Source organism: Pezoporus wallicus, unplaced genomic scaffold (genome assembly GCF_028554395.1).
Source record: "Pezoporus wallicus isolate ANWC-B61680 ecotype Strahan unplaced genomic scaffold, APGP_CSIRO_Pwel_v1 contig_6999, whole genome shotgun sequence".
Classification (NCBI taxonomy): Eukaryota; Metazoa; Chordata; class Aves; order Psittaciformes; family Psittacidae; genus Pezoporus; species Pezoporus wallicus.
Window position 1 is genome coordinate 2,131,096 of NW_026640180.1, and position 27,464 is coordinate 2,158,559.

General features: G+C 36.6%; 1 protein-coding gene across 2 annotated transcripts in view; it reads left to right on the forward strand.

Moving 5' to 3' along the window:
- GRID2 (glutamate ionotropic receptor delta type subunit 2) overlaps positions 1 to 27,464 on the forward strand; it is a 914,338-nt gene that overhangs the window by 550,675 nt on the left and 336,199 nt on the right. For both annotated transcript variants that reach the window (XM_057417982.1, XM_057417981.1), the window contains exon 9: positions 24,391 to 24,492. In XM_057417982.1, coding sequence (XP_057273965.1) covers positions 24,391 to 24,492 — 102 coding nt within the window. The remainder of the gene's footprint in view (positions 1 to 24,390; positions 24,493 to 27,464) is intronic.

The following is a 27,464-nucleotide window of genomic DNA, read 5'->3' on the forward strand; positions in this document are numbered from 1 at the left end:
GTAGAGAAGGCAAGAGGAAGGGGGGTTGAAAAGGGAAGGAGATTTTTCCCTGGGCAGTTCACCTTTTTCAGTGAAAAGAAACAAAGCTTATTTATTTATTTATCAGATGCTTCATGTTTTACAATTTTTGAAGGCAGAAGGCTGTTCATGGGGGATTTAAGTTGCAAATATGGATGTTGGAAGTAAATATGTACAGGGGCAGATCCAAGGCAAACAGTTAATGCCATGCTTAAATTCATCTCTTCTAAAGACAGTAGAGCAATGGAGCATGTATTTAGTTGTTTGAAATGTGTCCAGGTTCCAAAAGGATTAAGCAGGCTTATGTGGTATTTGCTGTCCGGCATAAAGCTAGTTTCCTAAATAAAGTTGGTGGACGAGGTTTGAACATCAATGATGTTCATTTAACAATCCTGTGTGATACAGCATGTAGGTCTTTTGGTTTTGTAGGACAAGAACTGCTGTACAAAGTCAGACTAAAAATCAGCTTAGCCCTATAACCTGTTTTTGACAATGGCAGTAGTCACTACCAAGGGAAAAGTATTAGAAAAAGTTGCTGTGCATTCCTGCATTCTGGCTTTGTGCTCTGTAGATATTTCAGGCAATCACACAGGGCTGGCAAATACTTATTTACTCTAGCTGTCTTAGTGTTGGTAAATGACCTTACACGTACTTAAGTGTCATTAAGAGCATGAAAACGAATTTCTTCTGGAAGATGCTGATTGTCTGTTTTTGATATTGTCAGTATGAAACAAGTTAACCATTCTCCATCCAGTGCCAACTAATGAACTCCTGTGGTTTTAGTTAGGGTAATTGACTTCTGAGTCCAAATAAATATTATCACTGGTATGATTCCTAGGTTACCGTTTTCTAATCATCTCGATCTGAAAAGTGCTTGAGTCTTTTGGCACTTTATTTATAAGTACAGGCTAAAATTCCTGTGACATCCATAACATTTTGGTATATAGAAGCCAAGCCTAACCATATGCTTTTAATATGTTCCTAAATAATATCCACTGCTTTCTGTAGGGATGGAGAGATTGTGTCTATCAGACAGCAGGAAATAAGAAAGAGGAAGTGATAAAAAGAATTAATGAAAGCTAGGGTTATAGTCACAAAGAAGGTAGAAATAATATTGGCATATTAGAAAAGAACTTAGAATAAACAAAACAGAGCAGAATCAAACAAGACTAAGTTAAAAAATTCACTAATTAACTTAGTGCCCCAAACAGAGTGGCTTAGAATAATTTATAGAACAGATACTTCTAAACTTCATTTTGAGATGAGCTCTAGGTAATTTAAACTTCTATCACAGCATGCATGTAACACACAAAAGTATGCATTGATTTTGTTAGCAACTTTATTACAGCAGAATAATTTGGAGAAAGATTATTAGAAAATGTTATTGAAACATATTGTAACAACATGTATGTTACAATCATGGCAGATCTGTGTATTAGTCAACTGAAAATCCTGAAGTCAATGATAATTAGGTCAGAAAAAAATAAAAACATAGTAAATTTTAGTGTTTTAAGGAGAAGGTGAAATGAAAATGGACATGAAATATGCTGCTGTTCCTTTTCTGCGCCTGTCATTTTCTCTTGATAGTTCTCAGGTGAAGTAATTTAATTCAGTGTTGTGCCTGTTGAGAAAACACTTTAAATGTGTCCTTTTTGAAAAATATGTCTATAGCCTCTATTATGATCTTATGACACACTTTGAAATGGATTTAGCACTCTCACTTTTAAAGATGCTTTAAGGCTCTTTTCAAATCCTTAAAAGCGGAGTCTGCAGATTGAGGACAGTGCTATCAAGAGTGGGAGTAAATCAGAGAAACTCCCAGGATGGGAAATTCTCCCAAGAAACACTACATGTGACAGGTTTAAGCTCCATAATGTTTTTTACATTCAGGTATAAATCCTTTTATAATGAAGAGGAGAAAGGATAGCAGTAGTTTTGATATCAGATTTCCCCTATAAAATCATATTTTTACCTACATCCAGATCCAATTGCAAAAGATACTACTGCCTGAAAATCCACTAAAAAGCTGACTTTTAATAGATGCCCTAGCATTTCATTTTATCTCGTAGCATCACTTGTTATGTTGAAAGAGACCAGAAAGCACATCAAAGAAATTATATAAACGAATGTATCATATGATATGCATTCACCTGAAAATGTTCGTGACAGTAGCCTTTATTTTGTTCCTCTAGTCCCAGCACCATAATAAGATTACCGGTGCAAGTAAGGGTTGGCAAGATCAAGTTCTATTATTATTCTAGAATAGAGATTGCTCAGTTGTTGTGAAATTAACATCCGTATCAGCAAATTATACAGAGCTGGAAAAGCTGCATCTCATTTACATATAAACTGTGTTTACTTTTCCAAGCAAAATAAATACTTCTAGGGTCAGACACTCTCATGATAGAAATTGTCATTGTCCCAATTCCAATTTACATCACTGAGGATTTGCTCCACTGCCAACAATAGAGTTAAGTAAATTAATGAATTTAATTCTTATCTGAATTCATTTAATAATAGCATGTCCACAGTTCATAAACTAATCCTTCACCTCCAGGATAGCTGTGGGCACTGTTATAAACAACATTTTAGCCCCTCCACTACAGGATTTTCTTTAAAAGTGTGCAGTCAGAAAAACTTTCAGTTCTCTTGACGAGCTGCCTATCCATTTTGTTATTGTCATTGCTTTCCCTCAGGCCAAGAAGTTTGCGCTTGCAGCTTGATCAAATTACATGCTTTTCCTTGATATAAACATGTAAAACATCATGGTGCTTGGCTCAGGAAATGATAACAAATTACAGAATGTCCCTTATTTACGTCACTGATTCTAATCTGGTCCAAGCAACTAGTGACTGACTGTCATCCCTAAATAACCCTTGTGAAATTGGAGAGTCTTATTCATTTTAATTTTATAAATAAAGTACTTTTTGAATGTGAATGAGAAAAATCTACGAATTCACATATGGTGTAACTGAGCTGCAGCTGAGCTGGAGTGGAAAAGGAAAAGGAAAATATTTCCAGCAGATGCTGAACTGTAAGCCACCAATGGATTGACAGTGACATCTCAAAACTATTGAGGCTGCTCCTCCTTGTATTTTAATTCAGCAGATGGGAGCTTTAGTTCTTCTCCCAGTCATCATTATAATAATACTATTAGTACTCATTAGGTATCTAAAGACAACAGCAATAATCATAATGCCACCACATAATGAAAGGTAGTAATTTAAATAAAAAAGCCTATTATTAATTACTTCTAATAATGAGAAATAGAGAAATGTTTCATGCCAATAATACTTTTCTCCACCCACTTTAAGAAGCTCCAAAAAGGGAGAAATAAACCCAGTGGATCCTCGTTGCTTTTTACATCAGGCTTTGAAGTAAGACTGTTGAGTCTAATCACACAAATCAGTTGTGTCTCAAAAATACAGTCAGGATAGAGTATGAGGTCTGGCTTGAATGATTTAGTGTGTCCATATCAAGAAAACAGAAACATTTTTCTTTTGGGGAAGTAAAGCCACCTTCGGTTTTACTTAGGTTTCAGTTCTTTGATTCTACACTTTCTTGGTATTTGTGGTATCAAATTTCTTGCATGACTGCTCACTTGGTGCTGGGTTATGAATTTCTTCAGTCTTACGTATACTGATCACTGAATTTTTCTTCATCAATATTATTATTTTTAGGGTGTGTAGGACAGAGTTTAGTCAATATCACTGTGTTAAAGTAGAAGCACTATCTAAAATTCTGATGATTTATTGGGTTTCACATTAAAATTAATCACCTTGATATGATTAATAATCTTTGATGATCACATAGAAGTATCCCAGGTAATTCAGTATATAAATGAAATAGTTCATATTGTATCATTATTACTGAGAATGCTTACCACTTGAGATTTCATTTATGATGATAGACCATAATCATGCAAAGTGAGGTATCTGATTTCTTGCCAAAATTAGAATGGTCTCTGAAAACTTTCACAGATCTCCTTGGTCTCCACAGCAATTTATGACATTTATTTTAAAGTACAGATATAACAGGCATCAGTTTGTATAGCTCAGGAATTCGTAAGTTAAGCACATTTACATCCTATTTCAGTTTGTGTCACTGAACTGAAATTCCTCTCACAAGTCCTCTTTGATTTACCCTTTTAAAATATCATTGCATTATTTAACATAGCACTTAAGCTAGTCTCATATTACAGATATGTTTTTGTGTATTTAGTAAATCAGCATTGACGGTAGCAAGCATTTAACTTAGTCATGTTTGTGATATCAGATATTGACATAGTGCAAAGAAAATTAAATGCACTGTTCTCATTTATAGCAGTGGGAACTGAATTTACAAAGTGGAGAAGTCTATTCTTGCATTAATTCTGCAGGCCAGCTCACATACTGTGTTAATGGAATTCTATCTGTGTTATCTACTAGTTTTCAGCCTCTCTTGAAAGTAATCTGGCATTTGACTTGTGTTTTCCATAGCATCAGCTGCCTGTCAGCACATGATAATACATGCAGTTTTGAGAGCCACAGGGTTGAAACAAAAATATCATGAAATAGTGTGTTTGGTGTTGTCACGAGTGCTATATGCAGTAAATGTGAATAGAATCTGTTTGAATATTTGCTTGAGTCAGCTTGATAGGAGACAGTTTGTACTGGAAGGTAGTGAGTTCAATATAACATTTGTTAATGTATATGCAAAGCAAAGAAGTGCTCAAGACTCTGGGCAATCAGCTCAGGGCTGATTTTGTGCCAGAGGGAGTGCTGGAGTGTCACAAATTTCAAAAAAGAAGGAAAATTAAAATTTTGGTTCAAAAATGGGTTCTGGGGTCTCATTCTGAACTGTCCCAGTTTAATCTTAGGCCTTCAATTATCTAACCAAGTACTTGTATCACTTTGGTATTCATTAAAGTTTATTTCTTCTAAATTATGGTAGGCATTTATGAAACTATACTCCTTAGCAAGGTAAGGTAGCTAATCTATCCTGACCTGGAGAATAAGAACTCAGGGACTAAATTCAGTGCCCACTCAAATTATTGGAAACCCTAGATATGACTTGAATGCAGACCAAGATGATGTAATAGTTGGTAATGGCTGCAGTCAGTAGGGATCACTCAGTTTATATTTGGCAATGAGATCCTTGTATGTTGGAAAGCATTAAGAGAAGAATTTTTCAAAAGTACTGATTTTTTTTTCCTCTTTTTTCTTTTCTTTTGAATCTTAGCACTGCCAATATGTTCTTACTGAATGGTGTTTTATCACTTGGAATGATAAAAGCCATATGGAAGAATTGTTAGAACTTTGTCTACATTGTACTACAGTTCTCACCAGCATTGACCGTGGCTATTTGAATTGCTGCTGTTTTATATGAACACTGCATCAAGGAAGAAATTCAGCACTTATATTCCTCTTATGAAATATAATTCCTATATTATGAAATATATGGTTTTAAAGGCATATTCCAGATGAAGGGAAATTTATTCTCATTACAGCTGTCAACATTTTACCTTTGACAGTATACATTTTTGGAGGTTTACTATATTCCTACGATTGGAAAAGTAGGAGTGTGAGGTGGAAAGGGAGCAGTGATTCTTTAATATGGCGTTAATGATAACCTACCCCTTAAGATTTTGAATGGGTCATAAAAAGGCAGATTGTGATCAAAGGAGGTAATGAAGATTTATGAAAAGATAATTTTTATTGAATTTTTATTGAATTTATTGGATCCAGAACTGATTGGCCAGGGCCCTTGTCTATTTTTGTGTCTTTCCTTGAGGGTTTTGTTTTTGGTTTTTTTTTTTGCATTTTCCTCTTTTGCAGTGATACATCTTTATGTCTGATTCTACTCATTTGGACATGATATTGGATATGGGGCAATGGGAAGCTCTGCATTACCTTAAGTTTCTCTCACATATCCCATTTGGGACTATAGGCATAGCACGTGCAGAATCTTCTGTGCTGCAAAAGAGACTTCATGTTCATCTTGTCTGTATTTTGGAGGAAGGTAACAGTAGCTTCACTACAGGGAAAATCCTAACTCCTCTTTCAATTTATGCTTTGTATTTGCAGTTTCCTTGTGCTTATGAGCTTTGCTGGGTTTATGTCATTGGAATGAGGCAAAGAAAAAAAAGTAAATTGCGTTATCCATAAACCTTAAGGAGATACCTGATATGGCAGCAATAAGTTTTAAGAGTTCTCTGAGAACTAGCTAATTTACATGTCATGCAACCTGGCTTTGAGTCAGAAGAGTTGGTTTTGGGGTTTATTTTCCTCTGTGCATTCTTTACCCTTGCAGATGAACTTGGATTATACATATTTTGGCAGCTGCAACAAAATCTTTTCTGTCATCTTGTGGCTTTCTGTAGTTTTCTGTCGTTGCGCTGCTTCAGTGTTGCAGAGAAAGTGAATAGCAAATGCATTTGCTTGGCATAAGAACAAAAGCAAATCCCAGAAGCCTGGTATTGAAATCTAGATTTTAGAACTGCAGGTCTTGTGCTGTAATAATGAGAGGGTTTACAAAATTGTTAACAGAAATATTCAGGAGCGAGCTTTTCTGTACTCCAGCTAATCCCACCCTTTGTGGTCCCACTGCACACCCGTCACTTCCTACAGAATTTCACTCTTTGCTTGTTAACTTATTTCCTAAATTCTAACATTATTCTGAAAGGTTTTCCTGTTTTGTCCCAGAATGCTAGGACTAAGAGATGCAGGGATTAAAAACAATATATGACTCCAAAATTAATATTTGAAGATATTATTTTGATTTCATGCAGTTTTGTAGCCTACGTGAGCTGCTAGAAATGCTGGTGCTGTTGCCATGTCCATGGCAGAGCCCAGAAGTGGGGATGTGTGGGGATGTTTTGAAGTCATCTATCATAGCTCGTCTTCCCTCTTTAGCTAAGAATTCTCTGCTAAGTAGTTGCACCGCAGAGTCCTTTCCTAATAAATGATCCAGTAAAGAGTTTCGGACATTCAGTCAAAAAGCTTAATGCTGAGTGATTGTCTAAGGCTTTACCATTTATTTTTTTTTTTAATTAACTGTCAAGTACCTAAAGTTATGAACCAATCACCAAGAGCTGGGGCAGTTCATTCCATGGGACAGGTTACTCACAGTGACTTTTTCAGACACATTCCATAAGAATAGCAAAATAAAAATGGGTCTGAGCATCTAAGATGGAGCACTGTTATCTGGAGACGCCTGAAGTCAGTAGATTTTCATCAGTTTTGTGGGTCTTTGATTTAGGACTTGAGTGAAAGATTTAGTTGTTCGCAAAATTGTTCTTTAATATGATTTCTGTACTAGCTAAAGGATAGAAAAGGTACCATTTCTTGAACTTTTTCTTTTGTTCTGCTACATTTAAAGAAGAGTGTGGTGGTGTTTTTTAAGGTGCTAGTTCAAATTATGATATGTACCTATGATTGATTTCAAAATGGGAGAGTTTGAACTGAAATAAAACAGCCTGATGCCTCGAAAAATTACAAATCACTGAGATCAAGCCTACCTTTGAAAAGTCAGGTTTATTCTGTTCAGAGAGTTATTCTTCCTTAGGTATTTTACTTGTGAACCCTGTGCTATACTAAACAAAAAGAAAAAAAGAGCTTTTTGCTTTAAAGAGCAAACAGCCATTCCTGATGCTCAAAGAATTGTTTCATCAAAGAAGAAACAGAAGAAACCAAACCCATATATTTTATATGGGTGCTGTAGGTTTTGGTTGTTTTGTTTTTTAATGACTGATTGTAAGAAGCCATTATCTAATCTGTCAGAAGCAGCTTCATGAAATCCACAGAAATTTCAGGTTTTCAGTGCTAGTGCTAATACCTTAAAAAGTGCCTTTTCTGGTGTAATTGAAAACAATCTCTAAAAAGCCTGCTAAATTTTAAAGTCCTAATCCTAGTGTTCTGAGCTACAAATTAAGACTTCTATCCCATTCTGTCAAGAAAGTCATATCATCAGGATTTTAAAATTTGTCCAAAGTAGAATTTTCCAAGATGATCTTTGTAGGACAGTTTGAAAGTGAACATATTTGCCTAGCTCTAAAATGCTTTAGCTAGCATAAGCAAACTTTTCACAGACTGTTTCCTTGCTGAACTGAACTTTCTGTCACAAACAGCATTAAAAGTAGGTTATGGCACCTTCAGTTGTTGGGTTTTTTTTTAATTTTGAGAATACTTTTTTTCCTGCAACCTTCCTTTTGCAGAGTTGGAAAAATTTTGTCCTAGTTTAAAAAGAAACAGAAAAAAAGGTCAACCAAAGACAAAACCTGGAACTTTTCCATCTAGAAAGTGTGAAACAAGTAGAACAAATAGAAAAATAGTGGGAGAGGAATTTGGTAGAAGTTATGGTGAAACACTACCTACTGTTTTATCACTTAAAGAAAAATATTTAAAGCATTTCCAATGTTGAATACTACTCAGAAATTAGAAAATGATCAATTTATTTTACCACAAGCTCTTGTATTTCAAATTATATGTGTGTAAGAGTTATGACAGAGTTTATTTTACCCATAACTGACATCTGTTATAAAAAATCATCCTATGTAGTTCAAATTGCCAGTATTAAACAAATGATGAAAGGATGCTTCATAGCTGAAATCATAGGGTGACCTTAATAATTACTGCTTAAGCTTCCATCTATTATACCTATCACGTAATACATCAGTTTTTGCTGTGATTCTGTATTACAGCTGCTGTTAGTTCTGAGGTCTATTTATATGCATGAACAATGGCTTATTTTCCTTTTAAATATTTTTATGAATCTTCTTCAAGAAACTACACAACCACCATTGTTAAAATTTGCAGATAACTAAAGGAGCAGTTGTCTACTGTAAAAAGCAGACTTGATTGATGGATAAAATGGAATTTGAAAAATCAGTCATATAAGGAAAGAGGACTTTTTGGATGGAAAATGCAGACAGAAATTGCTTGGATGAAGGACGGGCTTTAAAAAGTACACCATTTTAATTCGCTCTACTTACAGAAGTTTTCTTCCCTTCACGTCAACTGCCTGTGAAGCATGTGGACATGATGTCCTGCCTTGGTCCCCAGAAATGGAAAGGGTTGTCTTTCACTTCTCTGCTAAATTATGCCTGGCATCTCACTGCTGTCTGACTGGAAACCTGAATCATGTCCTTCCATTCTTCCTCTGATTTTTAGGTTTGTTAACCGTGGTGACTATATGGCCTTTGAGTAATGACATCTACAATGATTTTCCTTTCTTGGGAAAATCATACTTTTCAGAGACACAAAAGCTGTTTCTTTTAACAAAACCCCTTTGGCCCTTTGTTCCCAGTGTTTGGTCACTCTAACAGCAAAGAATTGCTTTTGCTGCAACCTGTGACTGTTGTTTTCATTCTTCCATTGTGTACCACCACCAAACAGTTTGGCTCCATCTTCTCTGTAACCCGCTCTGCCATCAGTTATAAACAATGAATGATCATGGGGAGGCCTTCTTTCAGTGACTACATATCCTTAAGACTCCTAGATGCACATCACTTCACCTGCAGACAGATGACAGTGGGCTAATAAGCAACTAAGTTGTGCACTCCCTCCAAAAAAACTGGTCATTGCGTTTTGGTCTAGAGTTTAGTAATCTTGGCAAGTAATCCTATCTTGGTGTTGAGGTTGAAGAGGTCATCTTCAGGATTGTCAGGCAGGCTATATTGTGTAAGGAGTTTCTATTTATCTAGGCCATGATTTTACCTTCCCTAACTGTGCTTTTGGCCTTTTGGTTTACTTTATTTTGTCCTACAACTCCTTTTTGACCTATCTCCATCATAAGTAATCTATTATAACCAAGGACAGTCAGGTTATAGGGAGCTGTCTGTAGGGACAGTTGGAAAAGGTTATATCTTTTATAAGGCCAAATAATACAGTTGGAGAGAAAACAAGAAAGCTTTTTTGTCTCAGAGGACTTTCATTAGTTTTCTAAGCCCAAAGCTTGTTCTCTCCTCTGACTATATCTCTTGGTCTAATAAAAGATATTATTTCTCTCTACAAGCCTAGCTTGTTCACAGAATTACACCAGCACAGCTACAATGACACTTCTATATAAGCAGGGAGACAGAAGCCTACATAATTCAAAATAATGTGTATATGTTAAGGTTATCTGTTCAATATCATTATTCTGAGCATAGTGATAATTACCACAGATATAGACTGGGCTGATTAGAGATTTTTTTTTCCAAAAGAGAGATGACCCTGATAGCTATCTGGATGATGTCAGTGCATTAAATGTAGTAATAGACTTGGTGGAGTGGCTTATACCTTGTTTTCACCAGGAAAATAGCAAATAGGAAGTAACTGCAAAGAAATACTAAGGAAATTCTCTTAGCTACTGAAATGAAATAATTCTGAATTCTGTTAGGTGGGGAGAAGGACATTGGTGAATATACTGCAGTTTAATATATTGTTAATAGTACTCTGAGTTCTCAAATCTGTCTTAAAAAAAAAAAGGCAAAACAACTAGACAGACTGGTTTGGGTGCCATGGGTTTGGACTTACCCCTGCTTGTTTGCCTAAGGACTTAGTTTTGATTGTTCAAGGATTTAAAATTCGCTAAAAACTCAGAATAAGAGTTTCTGAGAGTAGGACTATCACGTGCTGGGTAATGTTTAACTGAATTACTGTTAATGCTTACTTTAGAAAGTCTGTGGTCTGTATTTTCATGGGTTCTAAAGGTGGTAAGAATTAAATTGATAAATGCAGAGGTTCGTTCAAGAAACCTGATAGTCCAGTCACAAGACAGAGATGTTCTGTAAGTGTAATTTGTCCAGCCAAATAAACAAGCATAGCTTTCTGGATGCTCTGGAGAAACTGCCTGTAATCTCCATAACAGGAGCTATTACAGGATATTATTCCATGAATAAATTTGTGTATGAAAAATAGATGAAGTATTTACTTAGTTTTAGTGCATCTTGCAGAGAGGCATTTTACCTTTCCTATAACAGTACAAATTCTCACTTTAATGAGGGTTTTAATGCAATGAAAAGTGAGCTGAGCATAAATCCCAGGTGTTGTACTAAAAATGGAGACGTATTCAGGACGGATTCTAGGAAGAAATATAGTTGCACTTACAGATGTAGAGCTAGGGTTGGATCCACAGCAAGACTAATGAGGCTTATTTTTACTAAAATACTCTGACTTACACCAACCAGGAGTATGCCTTATATTCAGGTTCACATTTGCAAAACATGATTGCATATTAGGAGTGCAATGAAGTGCAGGTTAAATGAATAATAAATAGCTATGTCAAGACAGTTAATGAAAAGTGTCTAGAGTGAAGTGTTTAAATCAGAACTAATGCTGACAGACTTATAGCTTCATCTCTGCTTTAAACAATGGATAGATGCCACATCAGGTAATAGGCTCCTTTAATTTTTTTTTTCAGTCAGCCTGATGTAGTGGATTTAAAGGGATTGCACAGATGGAGGTTAGTCTGACAGCAAAATTTTAAAAGACCATGATATGATTATATGATTCTATGAAATGAAAAATACCCCAAAACTATAATAAATAGAGAAAGTTCGTGTTAAAGTCTGAAATCATAGTAATAATTTCTTCTAAGTTTGTGTAAACCGATAAACTTCTCTGTCATGACTGTAATGGAGATGAACACAGATGAGCGTAGTGCAGGCACTAGACACTTGAAAGAGTGCTCTTTCAAGCAACCACTCTTAGCCCTGGAGATATTTATACCTTCTCTAGTGTGGCTGTTAACCTTAGGTCCTACTGATTGGAAGGTAATTAGTGTCCCCATTGAAAAGCTTCAAGTGTGCAATGGAAGATAATGAATGCAGTGATACCCACAAGCTTTTGAGAAACAGGAGTCCAGGATTCTGTTCCTGGGCTCTGTCTAACAACTGGAGGGATATTACTATTTTTAAGTCACCTTTCCAACTGAAGAAATTTCTCTTTTCTCTTGGGAAGGAGATTAACATGCTTACTTTCATCAGCATAACATAAAGGCTGGCATTCTGGCATATTCATGGATACGTCATACAGAAAGATATTTCACAGACATTTCCAACCCCTCTGTAATTGGTTATACATATAAGGCACTATAAGGCAGGCACCATAAACAAGGTATAGCTGACCCTTGGGGGGAAATGGGGACAAAATACTTGATTTTGGCTGTAGCTTTAATGATAATTATGATTACAGTAAAAAGCTCCATGACATAAGTTACTAATGTGTACAGTAATGTAGTTCCTACCTCAGATTGTTTACAGTCATACCAAGTTGATGCTGTTGAAAATGGGAAGCAGTGCAAGCAATCAGGGCAAGCACAATAGCTGTAATGTGCTCAAGAAGGTAATTTGAGCTCAATTCGATTTGTTAATATAATCTTTAATATAACTGATTCGTTACTATAATCCTTACATATTTTTCCCTTCTTAAAAGTAGTAAACCTTTTCAGACGCAAAGATGATTTTAAAACTCATCTTATTCCTTAAAATTAAATCCTATAAACACTGTAGTGATGAGCACAGTATAACTTCTTACCCCGTTAAATAATTATAGCCATATATGCTCCAATAAGTTCTTAGAAGGATTTTTGCAATATTAAACTAAGAAAAATCTCAATGGTTTAAGGTTCTTTGTTTCTTTACACAATCTCAGCATTGTGTATGCTAAACAGGATCTATTGTGGGAATGTAGCACACTAACAAATATAATTCCCATCATTTGCAAGATAGGTTTATAATGTGTTTCTGTAGTTTTAGTTACTGAGATATATTGCTAATTGACTTTTGTGGCAAATTCCAGTGTTATTAAAACAGTGATTTTCATTTCTAATAAAAATGTGCTTTACTGATTCAGCTGTTCTAGAAAGGGCTTATTAGAATTGTCAATTCATCTTTTAAACTAATGGTTTACTATTTTCCACAAGGATTCTTTATTTAAGCCTTCAGGTATTCTACTACATATCATTTGCCATTTAAATGTTTATGATGTTCTCACAAGCTTATTTACCATAATAAGAGGAAATAGATGCACTGTATGGAGCAATGAGTTTGTAAAACAACTCCCACTGTCAGCCATTCTGCTCTCCAAAGCAATCTACTAAAAATGTTTTGTCTTGGTAGGCAAAACTCAGCTTTTTCATTCCAAAAATTCTTTAGCCTCCAGTTTTGTCCAGTTGATGGTAAAGCAGGAGAGATATGGGGGGTTTTAGTAGCACTTTTCCTCAGAAACTTTTTGTCTAATTGTCAGAGTAGTCTTTTTAGAATCATAGAATCGTTTATGTAGGAAAAGAACTTTATGAACATCCAGTCCAACCATAAATTGTCATGGACAGCTAATTCCCAGAGAAACCAGGAACATTCATGTGCTTAAATACTAAATAGCAATGACTATGTCCTCCCAAAGATGGAAAAGTAAGAAAAATAATGTTTCAGTGTTTGTGGATCATATTTAAAGCGCAAAAAAGGATCCTGTGGTAACTTTTTTTCCTGGCTGTTGGATTTTATATACTCACCATATTAAAGTTGCTTTTGTTGCAAGCACCTCAGGGTTTGCTTATTGCAGATCTGGAGATACTGGTAGGTTATGCATCACAAAGAGTCATAGCTTGCCTCTGTAATGTTATTTTATTGTGGTGCTTTTAAAATTTTCATTCTTAAATAATAGGCATATAGAAATGTTCCACTTCTTTACAAAATCTTAAACTACTTAGCTGAGCCAGTCTTTAATAAGCAACCTTTTTCCCCACCCTTATTTCAGCATATGAAATATATGCTCACTCGTGCCTCTGTTTCTCTAATACAAAATCACCCACTTCTGTCTGTGGCCCCATTGAACTAGCTACTAATAGATCCTGCTGGGGTTTAGATACTCTTCTGTTGAGCACTGATGAGTAGTAAATACAGTGGATTTCAAACTTGCCTTAAACCATGTATGTTGTGTAACGCACACAAGTGTAACATAAACATTTTAAACAGGTTTTGTACAGTCTGGTTCTCAGCTGTGATTACTATACAGCATCACCCCCAGCAAAAGACACTGCAATCAGAATTACACTTTTCCTGGTAACCAGATGATGACGCCTCTAAAGTGTCAGTGGGGGCATCATCAGAAGGCCATAGAAGCACAGGTCTGATGTAGCAGATGTCCTGCGCTATATAGAAAAAAAGAAGCTGAATGTATGTGTTGTCTGTACTGAAGGTGAGTTTATAGTGCTAGTAAGTAGAGAAGAAATTGCTTTTGATCATTATCAGTATAACATTTGGTTATCAACATAGTAGTTCTGTCAGGGCCTCTAGCACAGAAATAATTTCAGTAACAGTTTATTGATGCTAAAAAAGCCTGTGCTTTGGACCTAAGGCTAGATCATCTGGAAGCAAAAATCTTTGAAAGGATTATCTGGATCCTATGGAAGGAAGGACCTGGACCCTGTGGAGGGAGGGACCTCTGGCATGAAACAGATCATGATCTAGTTCTTCAGAGATTTCCCAGTGCTTGGTGCTCCTGGCCCCTGTGCTGACCTTTAGGACTCTAGGTGAATACATTTGTTATCATACAGTTGCATTTAGACGGAAGAAGTTCCCTTTTTTTAATCCATGTTATCAGTCACAATCATCTCTTCAGATCCACTCTTGACCTTTCTGTTCTCTGTTGCCGCAAGCTTCATGGTCCAAAAACAGACTTCAGAAGAAGTTATTGCTTCTTCTCAGCTATTGCTTCGTACTGACACTCTGCTTGGTCACTGCTGTTCTAAAATATTTTATTTCTTCACTGTCAGTTCTTATGCCTAAGAAAGCTGCTCTATGCTGAGGAAGTGGTAAAAACACCCCACAACCTTATTTCCTTTATCAAACTCAAAAATATGTGATCCAGTAAATCACTTGCAGTATCTGGTCCATAATACACTGAAAACTGGTGACACTCTAGCCATGTATGTACACTGTATGGGTTCTACTGAAATAATATTTTCTAACTTATCAGTGACAAAATGCTGCTTTGGTTTACTAGGCAGTATCAAGATAGTAAGCCTGTGACATATCAAGTTTAGCAAGCCTCTTTTATTTTCTGCCAACACTGACAATAAATCCTGGATTTTAGGAATGGAGTATAGATCCATGTGTAAGCAAAGATTGTTTCAACCTCTGTATTTCCCATTTAGGGAACCTGGGGAATCAACAGAAAGCAGTTTATTATCTGACGCTACACTCGCTGTGTTGTCATGTTAGCTTTTTTGTAGTGAGAAACCTGAAAGCAATATTCGAGTAATAATATATTCCATTTGCCAAAGGTCCCCATTCTTTAGGCACTAGAAGGAGTCTCTTCACATATACATATATAAAAAGGAAATTAGTTAAATTGACCTTTCATGTGAATTCCTCATGCTCCATCAGCATTATTTTGGGGTGGGGGTTAAGATTTTGGTGGCCGTGATGATGCTTTGTGAGCAGGTGTTTTATAGCCCCTGTGCTGGGAACTATGTTGCACTAGCATGTATGAGTAGAAGATGCTCTCATCAGATCCTTCTTCCTTTGTAACATATTTAAGAAGGAGCTGGCAAATTTGCCTGTGCTGAACAACAGAGAGCGTAAGCTACTTTGATGTTGTGTAGCTTCTAGACAGGTACAAATACGCTTCAAGACAGGTATATCATCTGTACTGAGCAGTGGTGCATGTTCTCGCACTACCTGCATACTAATTCCTTTGCTTCTCATGTTGGTGATGAGAGGGTGAATATATCTGAGAAGACAGGCACCCACATTCTTTGAGATAAAAATAGTATCTTATCACTCATGCCTCCCTTTGACTTTGTGTCTAGGATTTGGAAGGAGTGTTTTCATGCCAGTACATCAGTGCCTTGAGTAAGGCAGGGATGTGTTTTTCTGTCTGTTTCTTCTTCTGTGTTTCACGCTGAAGTTAAGATTATGTAGCGATGCCAAATATGCTAAGTGTAAGTATATATTTAAAAATGAGGGTGTCCTCTTTCAAAAGGCTTTCAGAACATGTATTTCGATGGTATGTAGATCCTGGGAACTTTTCACAACCTTTACCCAGGTGCTGTGAATGCAACTCTTGTTTTTCATGCATAAGAAAAACTACAGCAACAGCACTGCTCAAAGAACATTAAGTAGTTAAATAAATAAATACATATGCTTTTGAGTTAAGTAGTGGTGGAGTATTGCTTCATTTAAAATCCTTTTGCCTGCCAAAAAAAAAGGAGATTCCCATATGTTGTATCTCAAAAAATATACTTCATAACATTGTGCTTCCAGAACTGACTCCTGGACTGCTAATTCTGTGGTTATATTCAAGGGGAGGTTTTCATTGCAGAAAAAAAGCCAAGATGCTTCTTAATCGTGCCTGCTCACAGAGCTGACTGCAATGCAGCGTGGAGGTACCCAAGTAGCTCAGCACTGGCAGTGGTCAGCTGCAGAAGCAGGGTGTTCAGCATAAGACAATTTACTCTGAAGGATTCACTTATGTGGTTTACTGGACTAGGTTTGTTCAGAATCCTGCTTCATAAACCCACTTCTCTCCAAGTGAAATGGTACTGGGTTTGTTCTATACTATGACAATTTTGATTTATTTCTACAATGCTGCCCCCAGAATTTTTGAGCCCTACAGCAGCACAAACGGTTTTGGTGGATATTCCACTTTGTCAAAACCTTTCTGGAAAATCAAATCCCCCAAAAGCACCTTACTAAGCTGAAGCAAAAGCTGGAAGTCTGTTGAAGGATGTTTGTATACTCCCAGGGAACTGATGAAAAGCTGAAACATGCGATGCATGTTTTGTTGCTACCTGTAGAGAGGAAACTTCACTCAACCCAATGGAAAACAACATTTTTCATTGTTTGTCTCTGATCAGAATCAATTGAAGGTTTTACTATGATACAAAAATCTTGCATGTTGTGATCTAATAGGAACTGGAGTATTCAAAGTAAACTTTGAATATTTTTTCTCTTTGATTTCATAAATATGCAGTAGTGTCCCAGCATGAAAAGGGCCAAGTTCAGTTATAAATCCTGATCTTTAAATTCTTTTTTTAGACCTTACATAATTGAGATAAAAGACATCCTTTTAGACATTTAATATGCTTAATGAGAAAGGAGGCAAATTAGCAATTAAAAATCAAAGGGACTGCATTTAAACTGCACACAAACCTGAACTTCGTATTTTTAATTTCCATGAAATAATTCAGACATCAGTGAGCACACTTTCAGTGTAAAATGAAAGTGATATTCGTGAGTTTTACCCTGGTAGTATGAAGAACCCTGATAGTCTAAAGGAGGGTTTGCCTCCTAAAGAGAAAAGAAAGAGGGTGAACATATGCTTTGGGAAAAGATTATTGCTTTCTCTCTCTTTTTTTTTTTGGAGGAAGAAGAGTCTATTTATGTCATTTTAAGTTAAATTAGTTATGTCACCTTATTAACTATAACAAGGTGATGATGTAGACTCTAGAAAGTAAAATACTCTGTTAAAAAAAAATCATAGAAACCTAGATGTTAGACTTAATGACTAATACCTGTCTTCAGTGAAGCTTTTCTTTCCCTTCCCAACTTCCTGTCATTCACAGTGTATTCTGGGTAAGATATAGACAAGTTTAATCAGTTAATTAATTCTGAAAAGCAAATGTGTTTCTCATCTCAAGTGGTTACTGGCATCTCTGTAGATGTTGACCAGAATCCCCAGCCACTAATAAGATGCTGTTGTCAGCTGTTGCACTTTTGCCTCAAATATCAGCAAAAGAACAAAAGCCACCTTCTCACAAAGGTCATTTTGGCATTCCAGCAATGCCAGCAGGTGCCAGTAGTCTGCATGCATGTGTTTTCTCTGTGCTCTGTGGTTCTGGTACAACACAAATGAAGAAGGATGAATACTTTCCCTGTGAATGTTTGCTGCTGCGCAATCCGAAGAACCACTGGGATTTCCAGTGGAGCTTTTCCTGCACATCAATCCACACTGAAGTGACTGAATGACAAAGGTGTGATGTCTGCATTGGGTCAAAGAACAGGATTTTCAGAGTATTTGACATTAATTGAAATACGGAGTCAGTGGGAAAGAGATCATTATCTGGCTCATTATTATCCTTGTCTGGTTCCTTGGAGTTTTATAAGGATTTCAGGGGATGGGAGTGAAAAAGAATTATGGAAGGTGAAAGCAAGAGAAGCAGGGATATATAGTAATGCATTTTGTTATGTCCCATCTCTCTCAAAACAAGAGAGAGAGGAGTTGAGGGGAAGTTTCCTGAGAGGACTACCTGGGAGAAAAGAAGATCCACGGGCTAAAGAGAAAGGACCCAAAGTGATTTGAAAGATGAGCCAAAGCTGGATGAAGTGAAAAGTGAGGTCCCTTTACCAACACAAACTAAACAAAACAAAAAAAAGGTAAGACAGGAAAAAGGAACAGGAAACAACAGGGGGAAGATCAAGGGACAGAAAAGCAAAAAGGAAAGAAAGTATGCTGAAATTACACAGAGAAATGGCAAAAGGCATGGCAATATAGGAAAGAGCAGGATAACTACAGGTTAGGGAACTGCAGGGAGTATTGAGTTCACAGAGAGGACTAAAGAAGGAAAAAAGGGTGTTTTCTAATGATAAAAGAGAAGACACTTAAGAGTGGGAAATAATAGATTAAAGCCACCAAATTTCAAATGAAAGGGAAAGTAGTAATACAGAAAGTAAGTTAGAGATGAAGAGGGAAAAAAGTGAGGGACCATTAGAATGACACCGCTGGCTTGGGTAGATGGCTCATTATATTTGAGATGTGATGATTTACTATATTTTCCAGAAATCATACCATTAGAGTTTGTCTGGAAGCTTCTAAGCATGAGCTTCATGAGCAGAGCACACAGTGTGAGAACAGCTATGCAGTCTACACTTTTTTCCCCGTACATTTAACATTCGTCAGTGGCCTAAACATCCAATTATAGCTTCTGGCACCAATCTGGGTGCATGAGTCCTTGAGAAAATGTTGAGTCAAAAGCTGGCTGGCAAACAAACAGCAGGTTACCAGCAGGTAACTTTCCATTCGCTTCTGTATTTCAATTCAGTAAGAAAAAGAAATTTGGGCAGTCCCCAAAGCAAAACACTTTATTAACTGTGTGCAGCATTATTCTGCCGTGTGCTTTGGCTTTTAGGAAAGAAATTCTCACTTAGGTCACTTGCACTTGTGACTACGATCATTTACTAAAACAAACAGACTACCTTGACTGCTGCAATTATAATCCTTAATTCACAGGATATAAACCTACACTTTGGTATTCACATTCTCGTAACATAACTTGAAAACAACAGATTGAGTCTAGGAACAGGTCATTGTTCTAGTCCAGAGACAAATTAAAGCAATAAAACATACTGTACAAAATAATTAACTGAATGCACAGAACTCTATAGGTTTCAACACAGAATGTAGGAGAAACAAGTGTTGCTATACATTATCCAATTTGTTGAACACAGTATTTTCTATTGATTTTAATAACTTATTACTTTCTGACTATTACCTAGGCTTCCGTGAAGGGAGAAGTTAAGCACAGAAGGCTTTCCTGATAATCAGTCGTCTTAGGAAGCTGCTGTGAAGAGCATAACTGATCCTTGTTTCTTTAACCAAGCCCAGGAGTACAAAGGCCCTCAATTAACCCCTGTCAGTATTTTTGCAGGGTTGTTTGACCAACTATTGAGTGATGGTTCAGGAGCTAAACTGAAAGGACTCTAACCAGGTTACAGAGTGATTGACTAAATTTTATGTAACTGACAGCATCAGAATGAGAACCAAAACATACCTTTTCTGGCGTTCCTTCTGTGAGATTAATCTGTAGAATTAGTCTCTTGATTTCCCAGTCATTGTTGGGCATATTGTTGGACAGTAACTGACAAGAGGCACCAGGAAAACTCTGTGCAAAGCTATTTCTGTGATGTCCTGCTTGAATTTTGCCTAGACTGTTGTCCTAGCAAATTTTGTAAGTGCTTAATAGACACATAAACAAAAAAACAAAGCCTTTTTCTTCATTATTTTTTGTTGTTTATCCCATTTTGAGTCTTCGCAGCACCCCTGGAAGTTAGAATGTCCTATCTGAGTGATGCTTCATGACAGCTTCATGGTGTCTTTTCCAGTTGTGTGAATTTATTATGCTTTGGAATGGAAAAGGACATTATTAATGCGTTTCTTCAGTGAAGACGTATCTTGGAAAAAGTCAGTTCCTAAAGCTGGTTGGACCTGGGTGAAAATTGAGAAGGGAGTTTCTGAAGAACATATGGGTACTACAGGGGAGGAGGCTGGTATTTCTGTGACTCTTATGAACTGCTCATGGAGCAGCTCCTCAACAGCGCTCTTTGGTGGGCATTTCCACTCAAAATGTTTGGTCAGGCTTTGTGCAATAAAACCAAGAAAGATGAGTGATAGTGATCCTGGTGTCCTGATCAATTCCAGTTGCAGATATAATGGTGTTTTATCTTTCAGATTTCCTTTGCAACTTCCTAAAATGTCTCTTGATTGTTTTGTAGTGTTGCTGTGACGCAGTCTGAGTTCAGAGGTGGTTGTGTTGCAGTGCTGGATGAACTGCTTCCTGTACCTTTTATATATTAATAGAAGTAACATTCTCTAGTGAGAAGCACTTAAGTAATGCATTCATTATCAGTATTCTGATTTTACTTATTTACTGTGATTGTTCTCAACTGTGATCACACCAAGCCAATGTATTTTTTCCTGATCAATTGTCAGTTTTAATCTGCATTACATTCTGCTAGAAAAGAAGCGAAAGCTGTCACGTACTCAGCAGAATTCACTGATTTCATGGTAGGGGAGAAAATCTGACTGTAAGCTCTGTTGTACAGGCATTATAGATTTTGCTGTTCTAAATTCCTTATAAATCAATGTCTGGAAATTGCAGATATACATAAACCAGATTTTGCCCATTTTAATATTGGTATACAAATTGCAGACCTTCCATAATGCATAGTTCATATAGGCAAAAATTTCTAATGAAGTCAGGAGGCCAGTTTTTGGATCTGCCAGCAAAACAAGCAAACCCCATTCTAATAATGATGGTGGAAAGGATAACAAGCTGGGAGGTGAGATGATCAGAAAAAGATTGTAAATGCGGTATCCAAGGAAGCAGAACATTGACGACTTTTCCACCTTCATAGTTTTTTACCTGAATGTAGCAGAGTGAATGCTGTCGTCAGAATAAATAAAAGAAGTTGCAATGGAAGGAAAAAGCACTATCGCTAACAAAATTCATGTGGTATGAAGATGGCAAGTACTGTGCTCAGTAGAGAGTTCCCTTCACCCATATTGTTCTACACAAATCTAGCAGAATTAATATGAGATTCTGTCATTGCCTGATCTATTCTTTCATTTCAAGTATCAGAGAGGGAAGAAAAGAAAAAGGAAGTAAATGCAGAAGTAGCCAGTGTTTTGTAGAAGTGGTTTAAATGAGAGGTAGAGCTCCAGGTAGCTTCATATCACCCCCATCTTGCTGTTTCAGCAATAGTTACATTTGCTTCTTGCTGCAATGACAAGCTTAAATTGTCATCAATAAATGTTGATTTGTTTTCACCTCATAATAGTAAGCAGCTCCACTCAAAATCAATGTCAACTTTATTGGCAAGGCACTGCACATTTGTCTTTGCCATGGCTGTGCTGTATAAAGGAACAACTGAATTGAAAATTAAATGAACAATAATTGAAAATAAAATGTGCCTTTTTAAAGGAAAATTGGTGCTATGCTAAATTTCCAGGAATCAGTTATGTTGGGTTTGTTTCTTTTTTCTTTAAAAAGATAGAATGTGTTGGGCTAAAAAGTTAGTTATACAAATACGTGCACATTAATGTACATAATTAGAAATGGACTTTAACCTCCAAAGGATACAAAGGCTTTTCAGTAACTTTCTAGGGTTTTCAATTTGGCACAAGCTGTACAGTTTCTGTGGTAATCATACTTCCAACGCATTTGGATATGCTAATTGGATCTAAGTTCTAATTAGTTTCTTTCTGTGGCTAAGAATGCCACTGAGTAAATTTAATGCACTTTGTTCTGAACTTGGTGCTGTTTTCAATACTTTTCAGTACAGAAAATGTAGACTATCAGGTGATTTCCTTTATTGGATGGTAATGGTTTATCACAATCAGCATCCAGTGCACACACTTCAAATACATGCACTATATTTCACTGCATTATTACAGGTAACAAGCTTCAGCAATTTTGTTGTTCAACTCCGAGTGTGGAGGACTTTGCTCACAGGAGTGATGAGGACGTGGAATATGTCAGCAGTCTATCCATACTTCTGTGAACATCTAGACATACTATGGAGGTATAGAAGAAGCAGTTAGGGCTACTGTAAATTGATGTGGGTCTTTGTGATCAGATGGGGACATGAAATGAGGAAACCAAGCAGTGAATGTTTATGTTTTATTTAGAAATAGCTATTGGAAAGATGAGTAATCGCAAGAGATGAATATGATGCCTTATACTTTAGCTCCTCCTTGTATCCTATTGCTACTTCCAGTGATTTCTGCTGCAGTTCTGAATCCAGTACATCCTTATTACTTGAGATTAAAACTAAGCTCAGCATTACCCTTGCTCATTCCTGAAAAATAGTATAACCTTACCTTCAGGGTGGCAAGAATTAGGACAGCTCTGAGCACTTCTGAAAATGTCAGAGAGAAATTATAATATGGGTTTAAGGTCATCTTCTATTGGGAAACATAGAATCATTTAGGTTGGAAAAAAAACTTTAAGATCATCAAACTTAACCTTTATCATCACAGAAAGGTTTGGATTTTTTCCTTTTTGAGGCACCCATTTCTTAAGGAGGACTCTTCAAATAATTGATATTAATATATTGAAATGAAATAGTTTAGAAGTTACTCTAAGATAGCCTGGTGGGTGTAATGAAGAAAACAAGTATTTCAAATGGTCCATTCCTTAAATTGTTATATGTGTGCACCTGGAGTTTGTTCCTTGGTTTTTGCTCACTTCAAAAGATCTATGAAACACGTATACAAATGCCTTTCCCATGAAGGAACAATAATGCTTTCTGTAAATTTTTGTTTGGTCATGGTCAGGAAAGGTACTGCTGTTCTTTCACAGGCCCCTTCAGCTGATTAAGGCACCCTGCCATTTCAGTGATTGTGCATTAAAGTACAGTAATGTTTTAGATGTTTTACAGTTCATATTTCTTGCAGGTTATAGGGTTGAATTATCTGAAAGACGAGTCTTACTAAAGGCCACTGGGCAAAGCAGTAACCTGCTCATGTTAATCTTGGTATTAATCTTCGTAAATCTTTTATGCCTTTAAATATGGACATGAAAACTGCATGGGTTTAAAGGCTTAAGTCAGCTGCCCAAGTCAAAAGATGAGCATCCCTTCATAGATTTCATGCACAAACAACACGAGGTAATTCAGAGCAAGCACTGGAACCTCCAGGTGCCTACCTCTGACTATAGCAGGTTTACATGGGTAATCAGTTTACATGACATTGTTGAGACCTTGCTCCAAAGTCCATTCATTGTCCTTCTGTTGAGTTTTGGTTTTAATACTGGTAGTTGTACAGGCCAGATGAATGTGCTAATGAATTACAAAAATGAAATCAGTAGTGTTCATATATGGTGCTAAAGGATGAGTGGTTGGTTTGTTTGTTTCTCCAAGATAACCGTCTACCATCATGTAAAAATGTAGGCAAGTTATATTTTCAGACAAGCTAAATTACAGGTCAGTGTCAAGTAAATTCATATTGAAAGGCAGTTAGTCCTAGACAGATCCCTGAGAAAAAGCTTCTGTCCACAGAAGTCCAAGAAATACAATAGCACCAGTGCAAAGCATCCCATAGCTGAACTTCTTTTGCATTATCTGTTGCAGTCCTTTCTCAATACTGCTATGTGCCTTTCCAATGGTCTTTTCCTCAATCAACTTAAAATGTGATTTTTAACCTGTCTAGAAATCACTGCTGTTTCATTATCAATGAGTAGTATCAGATTTAATTAAAACTAGCGTAATTCCTTTCAACAGAGTTCTGCTAGGAAACATGGACTAAGGAGACAGTGTGCTAAAATTATGGTAGCTATTATTTCTCCAATTAGTGTAGTAGTGAAAGGTGGAAGTATTGTTACAGCCATACTACTTTTTAAATGTTTTTCGTTAATATAGAAGTCCTCCCTAAGCTTTTCTAATGCAATACATATACCCCAAAACCCTGGATGCTGTCATCCGCTGCACATTGGTATTTAAAAAAGCACAAACTGATATCCTTAATTGCTTAATTTGCAATTTAAATATGAACCTGCACAAGCCTGACTTTCCCTCCCCTTGATTCCAGAAGGTGTTCTGTTTATTTCATGCATTCCTGTTTAAAGCCACATAAAAGGAATGACTGGCAAACTTTTATGGGCAATGACAGAATGATTTCTGCTTTCTTTCAGCTTGGCTGCTGGAATCCCATCACTGGTCTGAATGGGTCACTAACAGACAGAAAGTTGGAGAATAACATGCGAGGAGTGGTTCTGCGTGTGGTGACTGTGCTGGTAAGCAGGTCCTCATACTTTGCACTAGCAGGAATGTATTTTCTTCCTCTTACCTTTTTATTAAGTGCACCATTTTACCAGGAACTTAGTTCTCTAGTGTCTGATTTTACCTTGTTAACACCAAAGCAATGGAGAAATTTCTGCAAAATAAAGTTATCTGTCAGTAAAGTTCATTTAAAGTGAATCAAACACGTTAAAACCCATTTCTTCCACAAACACATGCTAAATTAGATAACACAATAGTATCAACTGATAAAGGGCAACTTCAAGTGCCCTTTTCGCTAAAGTTACCTAGCTGAAGCTCTAAATGATTCATAAGATATAGCTGCCTTCCAATTACCTTCCCAAAGTGAGTGCAGTCTGACACAAATTGCCAGACTTGGAAATATTCAAGGTCAGCTTAGGGTGAGTAGCATTGTACGATAAAACTTCTCCTGTTCCATCCTAGCTCTTCTTCAGCCAGGCTCTTCCCCTGTGCAAACACCTTGCATTAAGCAGCTGCAGTGAAGTTTTAGGTTTAAAGCAGAACAACATCTACCAGAACGGGAAGGTATTTTGTGTTAGGAGGCCAGTGTATTTCCTGTCATAAATTTTGGCTGCTTGAGCAGAAGGAGTGGAAAAAGAAGGGGGAGAGAAGTGGGGGGGGGGGGCAGGAAAGGGATAGAGAGATGAGTAGAAGATGTATAGATCTTTTTGAGCCAATGCCCAAACACAAAGTTGACCCAGGGTTGCAGAACTGTAAAGGTTATATTGAACTATTTCCATCTTCCTACTATCTACTCATTTTTTTAATTACCAATTTAGTGTTTGAGGGCCTGACAGCCAGCTTGCTTATCAAAAACAAGGCACAGTTTGTATTGCTGACATTGCCTGATGAAAGAAAAGTCTCAGAGAGGGGTAGAAAGTGAAATCACCAGAACGTGTCAGTGACAGAGCAGTTCTTTACTCTTCCAATTATTTTGTGGGTCTTTAAAACCTATTACCTGTCAGGGTGTCCAGTCTGTTCTGGCTCTTAGTACACTAGAGAAATTCCTGTGATAACATCTAAAGAACAAAAAAAAAAAAAAGCAACAAAACAAAGCAAATCAAACAACAATCACCAAGTAAGATGTATGAATGCATAGAAAAAGGCAAAGCAGTACAGTGAGGGGTTTCTAATTTAATTGCATGTTCATCAAAATAGCATTATGGTGGCTATGGCTGGTCTTTGTGTTCTGCCTGATGTTCATTGAATCAGTATAATTTTATGTTGACAAAAATGATCAGAGGATTTTGTCTAGCAAAATAATTTCAAATTAGAGCCTTGGGGTTTGTTTTTTTTGTGGTTTTGTTTGTTTGCTTGGTTGGTTTTTTATTATCTCTTATTCTATCTCTCCCCACTCTATTCCTCTGACTTCATCCTCAGTTATCTTGGGTTGCCAGAAAGCATTCTTCTTTCAAGTCATTATAGCATGAATATTTAGCAACTTGCAAAAATACAAAAATGTCATTAATCATGCTGGTAGAATTCTATATTAATAATAAAAATAGAAGGTGGACATTTAAAGTTCAGCACACAGCACATGGCCGTTCAGTCTTCTCATTGCAGGCCTCCTGTTGTCTCATGTGAGCACGCAAAAACTGTTTAGTTTTATTAACAGTTTTAAAACACAGCTGGTGATAATTTCCATGCACAACTAGTGAAAAACACAATTAGTCTGAATTTTGTTAAAATATTTGTTAAAATCTGCTAACTTATTTTGCTACCTGGCTCTAGTTATATGTTGGATGTGCACGGAAGGCGATGTATGAGAAAGATGCAAATTATTCACATTGGCTTCATAACATAAAACTTCCTTTATTCATTTAAAATTGTAGAGTTTTGCAAGGCTGGTCAGTGCTATCTAGGCAAAACCACCTGTGAACTACACTACAAATCAAGGTTCATTTGATTTTGCTCAGCAAAGATGAGAGGCAAGGATTTTGTAAACTGGATAAAAAAGGGAGGAAGCAGATGGTTATTTAAACTTATGAGCTAATAACAGTATTTTTCACAAGCGGTTCCTTTGACTGATGATACTTTCCCTCGAATGCCAGAAATCAGGAAGATAAAATATCATTTCTACCTCATCCACAAACTGTAATGGCTGAGAGGAAGGCAGGCAGGCATGCAGACAGACACTGACATAAAATCAAGGTACTAACCAAAAGCCTGAGAAGTTGAACAGTGCAGGTGCCAGGATTGCAAAGTGCTAATTATTTCTAACCTCTTCTAATCTTTGGATATCCACAGATGTTGCTGCCACTCCTGTGGGTGACAGAGATTTAGGGTGCTTACCCTCTAGCAGTTTCTCTTACTGCTCTTAATATGCATAAGTAAGGGTTATTCATGAGGATATGGTGGCTTCTAAATAGGTTTCATTAGCATATCATTACTTCAAACTTATATGTTGCTATAGGATAAATTTAGAAAGCATTTGCTTGTTACTAATTATAGATTGGTTCCCATCTTTATTCACATAGCTTATTACAATGGTGCAATTATGTTATTTTTCCTGGAATAGAATGAATAAATAGGTACGATATTTGAATTTGAGTAGAGTCTTGGCTGGGATGCTGTAACACCTGAAATGAAGCAAAGCTATAAAAAAAAAGTACTAATACTTGTTTTATCTCTTTATAAAATTAGATTTTTAATCTCCCTATTTGTTGTTACTCAATTTATAAAAACTTGGTTCCTAGAAATACTTGGGCAGTAAAGACACTGACTAGAATTTCATTAAGCCCTATTCATTTTACAGCTATTATCAAAGGACATCTCCTTTTAATGCCATTAATTTTGCAAAATTAAACTTGCAAGTTTTACTTTGGACAGATCAACAGAACTCTTTCATGTAAATCAAGACCGTACTAATAGGTGGAAGTGTTCATCTGATTTCGTATCTTCTGGATAGGGCAAAACTGAAGATTTATATTTAACCTCTTCACTGAAA